This window comes from Lipophrys pholis, assembly GCF_963383615.2.
Source record: "Lipophrys pholis genome assembly, chromosome: 13".
Classification (NCBI taxonomy): Eukaryota; Metazoa; Chordata; class Actinopteri; order Blenniiformes; family Blenniidae; genus Lipophrys; species Lipophrys pholis.
Genome location: NC_137632.1, coordinates 23,814,766 through 23,825,619, shown reverse-complemented (window position 1 = coordinate 23,825,619; position 10,854 = coordinate 23,814,766). Strand labels below are relative to the sequence as shown.

General features: G+C 43.6%; 1 protein-coding gene across 13 annotated transcripts in view; it reads left to right on the top strand.

The window, feature by feature from the left end:
- Positions 1–10,854, top strand: part of caska (calcium/calmodulin-dependent serine protein kinase a) — a 143,450-nt gene that overhangs the window by 96,940 nt on the left and 35,656 nt on the right. For 7 of the 13 annotated variants that reach the window (XM_080478833.1, XM_080478830.1, XM_080478838.1 and 4 more), the window contains exons 6-11: positions 1,023–1,125; positions 2,783–2,958; positions 3,857–3,979; positions 7,991–8,074; positions 8,178–8,277; positions 9,479–9,600. In XM_080478833.1, coding sequence (XP_080334959.1) covers positions 1,023–1,125; positions 2,783–2,958; positions 3,857–3,979; positions 7,991–8,074; positions 8,178–8,277; positions 9,479–9,600 — 708 coding nt within the window. Of the gene's footprint in view, positions 1–1,022; positions 1,126–2,782; positions 2,959–3,856; positions 3,980–7,990; positions 8,075–8,177; positions 8,278–9,358; positions 9,377–9,478; positions 9,601–10,854 lie in introns of all 13 variants that reach the window. The other 6 variants (XM_080478832.1, XM_080478841.1, XM_080478840.1 and 3 more) reach the window with 1 other exon arrangement.

The window sequence follows — 10,854 nt, the reverse complement described above, 5'->3', positions numbered from 1 at the left end:
TTGCACGACATTTCAAGTGAAAACTGTTAGTTTTTCTGAAACGTTTTGAAAACGTTGTCTGTTTCCATGGAAACAGCAGAAGCGCTGAAAAAAACGTCGTTATGGCGTGGCAGAGTTGGCACTCTTGGTGGTTTTCGCTATCTGTGCTATTATGATGACTGACTGAGCACGTGCAGAAGAACTATTTATTAGTAGCAGTATTTTAGAAGAGTCTTGAGTCGGAGCGTTTACAAAAAGTCGCGTTTTCAGCGACTCCGAGCACCATTGTCGTGGAAACGGACCCCAAAACTCTACAAAAGCTTCCATTTTCACTTGAAAACGTTGAGGTGTGAACGGAGCCTCGGATCACCATGTATGAGAACTGTGTTTGTAGTCTTTTTACTTTACCTAGAGGAGCCACTTCAGCACATTACCAATATGATTATGCTTTATTAGAGAACATTCGACAATATATTCAAATGAAGTCTAATGTTGTTGATAAACCTTGTGTGGATGGGAGAATGCAAGTTTAAATAACGACATTAAGAAGTGTTTCTTTGTACGGTTACACACACCGAATATAAATGTACATCAGCACATGTTATGACGCCAAAGAAATTGGATGTAACCACAAACGAGGGATTTAAGAGAATTGTTCTGCTGGTGTGTTTGATCCTGGAGAATAAGCATCGATCCTTCCTGCAGGATAATGTGAGGTTGCAGCATTTTGACACTGCTGACCCCGAGAGTGTATCTGACCAGATTTAATGAATTTCTCCTCCAGTGGACGAACTCCGCGACCCCTTGAGATGCTCCTACGCTGTGTGTGTGTGTGTGTGTGTGTGTGTGTGTGTGTGTGTGTGTGTGTGTGTGTGTGTGTGTGTGTGTGTGTGTGTGTGTGTGTGTGTGTGTGTGTGTGTGTGTGTGTGTGTGTGTGTGTGTGTGGTCGTGGTGGGTTGTGGGTGTGTCCGTGTTGATTCGCCCTCTAATCAGCAGGGTGAACGACAGTGAACTCACCAGGCTCTCCTCCTCTTCCTCCTCAGCCTCACTGCGTGCTGCTGGCCTCCAAAGAGAACTCGGCCCCGGTGAAGCTGGGCGGCTTCGGGGTGGCGATCCAGCTCGGGGAGTCGGGGCTGGTGGCTGGAGGTACGCCGAACCGCGAACGCCACAACTCAACAGCATCAACATCAAAGGGAGTTTCCGCACTAATTGTGGGGAAATGACAAATTGCATGACTTGTTATTAAAGTACATGATGTCCGAGGGGGATTTTTGGACGCAAAACTAAACTTGCAGGGCGTGCAAAGGTGGAAAATCCAATTTATGTTCAAAGAATCAATAAACGGAAAGGAATGAGGTACTGATCCACTAATAATAACTAGGAAAGCTGCAGGAGACTTGATCCAGTTCGTGGCCTTTATTAGTATTTCATGCATATTATTGAAACAGGAACTTTGAAAATCATTTTTTTAATATATAGTTTGATCATGCATATATACTGTATAGTTATACAGTATGAAATTATGTTGTTTCTCTTTATGTTTATTGATAAGGTATCCAGGCTTCCAGTACCCCCGATTTCTCCCTGTGAGGGCATATAATAATAATAATAATAATAATAATTAATAAGTCATCAAATCACTCATTTATTTTTAAAATAAAAATATTCTATAATATAGGATTCAAACAGAGAAAGACAGAATTTTTTTTAGCCCATTAAAAGAAGATGTTGGATAATAAAGAGTTATTTAAATGAGGGGTGTCAAACAAGACCCGGAGGCCAAAACCGTCCCGCCTGAGGCTCCAATCCGGCCAATTCACCAACCTAATGATAGAAAATTTCAACGAAAACATTGATTTTTTTTTTTTCAAATTGATTTTCTGAGAGCATCGAACACAACACTGAGACCCGAGCTGAGATATTGATGATGCTGCCATTTCCTTTTAGTTTGTGTAATGAAAACTCAAATGAGGTTTAGACTAAAGATAATCAAACAAACCTTTTGCGGATTTCTGTCATCTAACCTTTGTTGAACTCATTTTCCACGACAAAAGTTCCTGTGAAAGTGCATCGTTTTCACCTTTTCGTTTGAGAAATCTTTTGCATTTACACTGCAACATTTCTTTACATGGGATTTGCAGAAAGCGATGTAGTTGTAAGAGTTGGCTCTGCTGTTTGCTTTTGTAATGAATCCACACTCACATCAACAATGGTAGTACACGGACATTCGTATTGTTACTGTCCATCTCCTGAGAATGTGCAAAACAACTTCTTACTACAGCTGTAGCAGAGATTCGTCGAGCCTGTTTTTTAAAAGGTAGTTTTTTTGACTCTGTAAACGGAGCCTAAGAGACGACCTTCATCATGATGACTCACTTATGCACATGATCATTTTTAATCTTTGAAAGGTTCTTGGTCATGATAAACTCGAAAGGAAACTGCAGTTTCCTCTGCTTGCAGACTCTAAAACTGATCAAATGTTCATCACCACCAGCCTTTAATTGAAGTTTCACCAAAATGTCCCAACAAGTAGGGAGCAGGAAGTTTGTTTACTCGTTCGTGCAAACGTGTAATTCTAATAGCGATACTTTGTTTCAGACTACGATTTTCTGTGTGACTTTCAGAAAAAGGAATCAAGATTACATGCAAGTATTGTTTCAGAGGAGGAAGCGCCGCGTGTTTCCTTTTTCTAGTTCAGAGGGCAAAAATGAGAAATCATTAGCAAATGATGAGGAAGTCGTGCGGATGATTTTCCGTTTTATCTTTCAGTCACCTGACTCTGTGCGGGTCTCTGTGCCAACAGGTCGCGTTGGAACGCCGCACTTCATGGCGCCGGAGGTGGTGAAGAGGGAGCCGTACGGCAAACCGGTGGACGTGTGGGGCTGCGGAGTCATCCTCTTCATCCTCATCTCGGGGTGCCTCCCCTTCTACGGCACCAAGGACCGGCTGTTTGAAGCCATCTGCAAGGGCAAATACAAGGTCAGGGGCTGCTGCTATACCGAGCCACGGCAGACCTGAGGAGGGAATTCAATAAACATCTTCAAAACAAGTGGAGAAGCAACATTTGACTAGATTCATGTTGGCAGATTGTTCCATGAATTTTTCCTCGAATTGAAGGGGTCATATTATCCAGCTTCTCCTTGATTTTCCTCCATTTGAATATTGGATGATAGGAGCTGCATTCAGAATCTGCTGTGTCTGTGTGAGCTGGACTGGCTCCGCCCACACATGCCCATCTTGGGAAGAGGAGGAAGTACTTCCTCTCGTGGTGCCATGTGCCAGAGCAGAGCTGCTTAATTGTGGGAGGAGTCAAAGGGAGGGCCTACCTTGATTGGGATTGGCTAAACCCCCGATGACACTATATAGAGTTTGATTTCTGATTGGCTGGTTGGAGCAACACACTTTTTAAAACTGAAACAAGGCAGGGAGAGAGAGGACCGACTTTCTTTACTTCTGGGGCGTCATTCCATGTATGAGGACGATTAGTACTGTTGGAAAACAATTAGAAAGTGAATGTTAATATGAGCCCTTTAATATGGGCTCAAATTAAATCTGCTGACCACCTCTGATCTAAAGTTCATCAGAACGTTACAGTGACGGACACACCCACGATCACCAATATACAAAGCCTTGTACAGCACTTTCCTAAAGCTTTTGATCAGGGGGGTCAAACATAAGGCCCGTGGACCCAAATCGTCCCACAAGAGGCTCCAATCCGGTCAAACCACCAAGCAAATATCAAAGAAAAGAAACCTTTGACACATCAAACCATCCTTTTCTTGACTCCTCAGGTTTGAGTCCTACGTGTTGTAGCTTTGAACGATAGTTTTTCCCACAAGGACAAACTTTGTAAAGTCTGTATGTCTGATGTGTGCAGATGAATCCACGTCAGTGGGGCCACATCTCGGAGAGCGCCAAGGATCTGGTGAGACGCATGCTGATGCTTGACCCCGCAGAGAGGATCACCGTCTACGAGGCTCTCAACCACCCCTGGCTCAAGGTCAGAATCCCCTGGAACAGAGTATCTAGTGTGTCTTGGTACCGGTCAGTCCTTCACGTTTGTGACAATCAAGCTTCCAGTGAAAGTGCTGAACTCTTTCCTTTTGATTGAGATGGAGCTCAAGTCATTGAGTTAGTGCAAACTAACATTGGGTCTATCGTAGCTCCTCTGCATCAACAACAAAACGAAGGCGGTATGTTTTTGTTGGGTTTTGCTTATTAAAACCCAACGACTTTACGTTTTAGAATTGGGAGTACTTGGACGTATGTGGTAGGATTAATGTTAATAGTAACCTGCAGAGCCTGCAGAACAAAGAGGGATAGCTAAAAGCAACGTTCACACATTTGCGTGCACAACTTTCCTGAAACTGGAATGGGAAGAAAAAACACAGTTCGTAGCAGAGTGTTCTCCAGTAAACAAGACCTTTTCCTTCATGTTTAGTTTTTCCCTTTATGTTCACAACGCTGCACCAATTGTCGAAGCTTCGTGTTTCCATGACGACCTTTGGAGCGGCATGTTGCCATGACCTCCAGTCATGATGACCTCTGTATTGTCTTGCTGCTATGACTACCAAACATGACAACACAGGGAGGATCTGGTCATTTGGCTGCGACTGTAAATACCTTTACAAACCACATTTTCTCTTCCTCTTTTTATTTTCTATGAAGTGATGCAATGTCTTTTTTCAGACATTGCAGACATTTCATTTTTTCATTTTCGTCTTTGGCTGCGTTGCACAGAGAGATTGAAACTCTCCTTAATGAGGTTTTTACTGACCGCAGCAGATACTTTACTGTCCTCCTCAGGTGTTGACGGTTCATGAAGTTACCAGTTTTGGGCATTCGGCATCTGGTACTTCACTCCCTACTGTTTGGTCAGAAATGATCCTGGAGCAGTTATTATTCATTATTAGTCATTAGTAAAGCAGAAGAACTGTTTACTATGGCTGCGGTTCACAGAAAAGTTGCTTTTTTTCTCAGTTTCTACGAAGGCTGAGTCGAAGCGTTTTCGGAAAGTTGTTTTCAGTGACTCTGAGCACCGTTTGTATTTTCACTTGAAAAGCTTGTCGTGTAAACAGGGTCTAAAACAACTGAAAACTCCTTTAATCTCCTTTAGTGTGGAGCTTGTTCAGTTTTAGTGAAGCCGGAGGCCTGCTCCTGACGGAGCCTCTGTCTGATTCTCCTCCGGCTTGCAGGTGGCAACGTTTGAAGAGTTTATTTTAATCCAGCCGAGCCTTCAAAATATACATTTCTTCATCTTTGGACCGTTTTCGTCGGGGGCAGCACTATTCCCAGCCTCTTCTGTTATACCAGCTATCACCTTATCCTTATTCAGGTCTTTTGTATCTCCTTTGTGGTCAAACCATCTCAATCTGGATTCTCTAACTTAATCTCTAAACTGCTGACCCTGATGATTTTTTATTTAATTTGTGTTCATTTTTGCAGCAGACAGAACTGTTTTGTAAACTTTTGCTCCTGTGTGACGCATCAGAGTGTGACGGGACTCTTGACAATACGCTCAGTTTCTGCGTGACTTTATGAAATGGACATCGAAGTCGATTCATGCAGAATAAACAAGATGAGACTGGAAGAGAAGCATCACACTGTTATTGAGAGTCGTCAAAGCCAGTCCTAGACTCTGCAGGAAGTCAACTGGAAACTGGAAACTGACACCTTTGTCCTGCCTAATCATCCTGTCTGATCTTAGTCATTCACAAACTGTGTTCATAGTGCGGAAGAGTTATTATTGATGTCGGTTCAGTTCAGCTGAATGGAGAATCTTCACCCCCGTTACCTGAACCAGGGTTTGAATCCTCCCCCACTATTTGATCATTCCTTTTCTCTCATTCTGTCCACTAACTAGGGACGGGTACCGAATTCACTACTTTTAATGGTACCGTCCGTCGGTACCCTCCATGGAGCCAGTTTCAGTCCAAAAACATGCGGCTAATTGCTCGTAGAAATGCCCCGTAAGGTGAACATGTGAGTGTCTCTGCCGCTCTGTGTGACTGGTGACCCGTCCTGCTCTGACCCGCCTCGTTAGCCGGCATACAGCATCCTCAAGTTGGACAAAAAGTGCAGATTCGCAGTTTTTAAAAATGATCCTACTCCTCTGTGTAATTGGATCCCGGACTTCCTGATAATCATAGCATCAGCCTCAGGATGGGGCGCCGCACACTGATTTGTCGTTTGTTTTCGCCGTGGAAAAACAGCAACTCACCTGAAGTTGAGGCTTTTCTTAAAGTTTCGTCCCACGCCGGCGCGGAGCCGTCGCGCAGCGATCATCAGTCAAACGGGAAGACAATGACACGGCGGCGTTCGCGCTTGTCACGCTGTGTCAGCAGAAGCTTTTACTGCGTCTTCCTTCAGCGGACAGTGATGGAGCGGCCCTTAGAAACCATCGCCTCGACAGTCGAGGCTGAGAGACTTGAAATCCAACCGGGAGCCGTCTGACACGACTTTGAAATGATGAATCTTTAAAAGACGTCCCTGCTCACAACGCTGCCTTTTAGTCTTTTCTAAGATGTTTTCCCGAGGCGCCACACCGAGACGCTGCGTAGTGTTAATTTCTTGTTTCTAACTGTGAAACACAACAGCAGACATCCTTGCCTAATTTTTCTTTTTGTCGTCGGTTTCCTCACAGCGGCACATTAGCGGCAGTTTATGTATAGAAATTTGCACTTTACTATGTTCCGTGTCAAAACTCCTTGTGCAGCAACACAGGAAGTGTGACGTAGCACACGACACAGCACCAGCCTGATGCACTCAGCATCACATGTAGTTTTTAGGAATATTAGAGTCTTCAGATGAGGTTGATGTTGAATATCGCTGTAAAATAAAGCGCAAACAATAAAATGGCAATAATAATAACCGGAGCAGAGTCTGGAATAAAAGGAATAAAGAATAAAAATGGGTTTAAGACTAGTTTAACAAATGGACAGTGAAGGTTCTTGTCAGATGGAAGCTCCTTCCATCATTTCGGGTCAGAAACGGGAAAAGCTCGGAGCAGCTGATCAGCTGATCTGAGGCAGTAAGCAGCAGGGCGAGACCATTCAGCAAATTAAAAACAAATTCATTTCAGTTAGTAGTCGTGCTGCAGCGTTCTGAACCGACTGGAGACGAGCGAGGGAAGACAAAGCACTGTACTGCCAAAGGTATTGGCTTCACACCACCCACCCTTTGCATTACGGTGATGGAGGCGCTCCATGAAGATCTCAACACACTGTAACACAGGAACTTTGGAGGTCTGTTGTTATTGACTGCAGACTCGGCACCCCTGCATCCGTTTTCATGGCCTACCACTTACTGGTTGAGTTGCTGTTGTACCCAATCACTTCCACTCTGTCATAGTACTATTTAAATTTTTTATCATTTGTCATTTCAGGGCACTTTTACTTTTTGATTTCATCATCAGCGTATATTTGTTTGTTTGACTGTATGCCTGTTAGAAAGATTACTTCAAAACTACTGCATGGACTTTGTCAGAATTTAAAACACAGATAGATATTAGGCCATGGAAGAGTCCATTCATTTTTGGAGGTGATCTGGAAACTTTTTTCTTTTCAGAGCAACCTTTGGCAGACGTCAGAAATCTCTGATTGCTCTTGTTTATTTATTTATTTATTTATTTATTTATTTATTTTTGTTTCGTTTTGTTTCGTTTCATTACGTTTTGTTTCGTTTCGTTTTGTGATTATTTATCTACTTATTTATTTACTATTTAATTTTTATAAAAAAAAATGTTTTACTATTATTTCGCATTTTACTTTTTTTTTCCAGCGAAAACCCAATAATTACCCAACCAGTCCTACCAACAGCTGATTGATGGCTGGAATTCCTCGAGCTCCTGACAGCGACAAGTTCTTTCGCTAATGTTTTGAACAGTCCCTGAATTCAATGACCTGGACAGCTGAGCAAATACTTTTGGCAGTATAGTGTGTTTGCAGTCACTCTTGATGTGTAGTAAACGTGAGATTTTTGACGTCCTCTGTGTTCCCGTGGCGTTTCTCAGGAGAGGGACCGATACGCCTACAAGATCCACCTGCCGGAGACGGTGGAGCAGCTGAGGAAGTTCAACGCCCGGAGGAAGCTGAAGGTCCGTATCTCACCCCCACCTGTCACAAACCATCCGGGCCGTCGTCACGGCGACGCCTCCCGTGTTTTCACTTTCGCTCACGCTCCTCCCCCGCCTCCCGCAGGGCGCCGTGCTGGCCGCAGTGTCCAGCCACAAGTTCAACTCCTTCTACGGCGACCCGCCAGAGGAGCTGCACGAGTTCTCCGAAGACCCCACGTCCTCAGGTACACACACACACACACACACACACACACACACACACACACACACACACACACACACACACACACACACACACACACACACACACACACACACACACACACACAACTTGTCCTCTCATTCACTGACGTTTCCTTCTTCTTTTTTGCCTTGTTTACTTCTGCTTTTGCTCTGAGCTTCTTCTCGAGCTGATTCATTCAGGAATCTTCTGGTATAAACACGCCAGTATCTGTGAGGTCAAACCGCTTTCTGTCATTTAAACTCTAAATTACTGCAATGTGGAACATTATTTAGTATAAATTATATTTGTTTATTTCAGTTAAAAGAGAGCATGAGAGCTTATGAATTAAACCAGAATTTACTTTTTGGTTTCAGTTCAACGTGTGCATTCTCGAAACATTCACATTTAATGCCGTTTATGAAAAAAACCTAAATCCAGTGTGGACAAAGTAGAAATAGAAGGAACTTTTATTTAAAAATTGCAGGTGATCATCAAGACCTAAGGGAAATTTCCAAGTTGTTATTATTATTATTATTATTATTATTATTATTATTATTATTATTATTATTATTATTATTATTTTTATTAAATATTCTTGGCCTTCCTAATTTTTTGGGTTGCAGGTTCAATTCCCCATCTCCCCCTGTCCACATGTTTAAGTGTCCTTGAGCAAGACACTAAACTGCTCGCATTTAATGGATTGAACACTTTATGATGGCAGCAGCATTCACCGGTTTCCCTGGCGATCTCGTGGTTATGATTCGGCGCTGCGGGTTCGATTCCCGGTCAGGGGACTTGTGTTTCATGAGCGGTGGTGGTCTGGAGGTCTTGAGTGTTGCCGGTTCGATTCCCACAGCCGTTCGGTTAGCTCTCGTGTCATGTGGAGCTTTTGACAAGAATTTCCCTCTGGGAATAATCAGTTATTACAGTTCTATTTAATAGTGCTCTCACTCACATAATAGTGCCACGCACATCATCAGATAATGACAATGGCTGAGTTCAGTCAGGATTTCTTCATGTGTTTCAAATTAAAAGTTCACTTCTTAATGTGTTTGTTTCTATTAACGCTCCCCGCCTGCTAGGACTTCTAGCAGCAGAACGTACGTATCCGTTCCTTCTCCATGTGTGTGCGTGTGTGTGTGTGTGTGTGTGTGTTGACTGCCGTCCGTCCAGGTTCACACTGTCCGCTCTGTGTCCTGCAGGCGCCGTGTCTCAGGTGCTGGACAGTCTAGAGGAGATCCACGCCTTGACCGACTGCAGCGAGAAGGATCTCGATTTCCTCCACAGCGTTTTCCAGGACCAGCATCTACACACACTCCTCGACGTGAGTCTCTCTCTCACACACACACACACACACACACACACACACACACACACACACACACACACACACACACACACACACACACACACACACACAATGAAAGAAAGACTGCAGGAGAAAAATAGTCCACTTTATGAGTCATTCATTTTCACTGTTTCTTCTCGGCGTTCTTTACGTTTTCCGTTACAAATGGAGCAGAGCGATGATTTATCTGTCCGCGGTTCATTAAAGCTTCGGTTCAGCAGAAGCTGTTCACATGATGCATCGCAGAGTAATTAGTAAACACACAAGGAAGAGCACTCCGTCTTCAGTTTGGAGAGAGAGAGAGAGAGAGAGAGAGAGAGAGAGAGAGAGAGAGAGAGAGAGAGAGAGAGAGAGAGAGAGAGAGAGAGAGAGAGAGAGAGAGAGAGAGAGAGAGAGAGAGAGAGAGAGAGAGAGAGAGAGAGAGAGAGAGAGAGAGAGAGAGAGAGAGAGAGAGAGAGAGAGAGAGAGAGAGAGAGAGAGAGAGAGAGAGAGAGAGAGAGAGAATCAAAAAGTTTTGGATTGGACATTATAATTTAATTTGACAACATCTTATACACACACCCACACCACACTCCCAGTATTCAGTGTTATAAAGTAATCCCCTGGTGCACAGAAGGACTGAATGAATGTTGAAACACACTCTGATAGCTGCTCTGCAGGGTCTGTGGAGGAAACAGAAAACGTTCGGTGAATCAAAAACACGGAGCGACGTCGTCACATTCGGACTGATTTTACTCGCTGGCTGCTGTGATGTTTGTGACCCAATACGGTTCTGATGTGGCAAATTAGTTTTAGGTCAACAATCACTGCTGAGTCACTACCACACACACACACACACACACACACACACACACACACACACACACACACACACACACACACACACACACACTGTGATGCTCAATCCTCTCAGGCAATATAAAAAGGTCATCTTGTCGTTAGTTGTTTCATTAAATTCCTCCCCCTAATTCCACTTGGTGTGTGCGTGTGCGTGTGTGTGTGTGTGTGTGTGTGTGTGTGTGTGTGTGCGTGCGTGTGCGTTGCAGATGTCTCCCTCTCTGTCACGGGTTTCAAAATGTAGTGTTTTCCTCCTTTTCAATGGAGAGAAAGTGTTTTCAAAAAGTTGCATGTTCCTCATTTTCTGCGGAATGATAGCATTTTCAAGAAGTTGCGCTTTCTCCCGTTTACACAAAGATGGAGTCTGAGTTTTTTTTTTTTTTACAAAGTTGT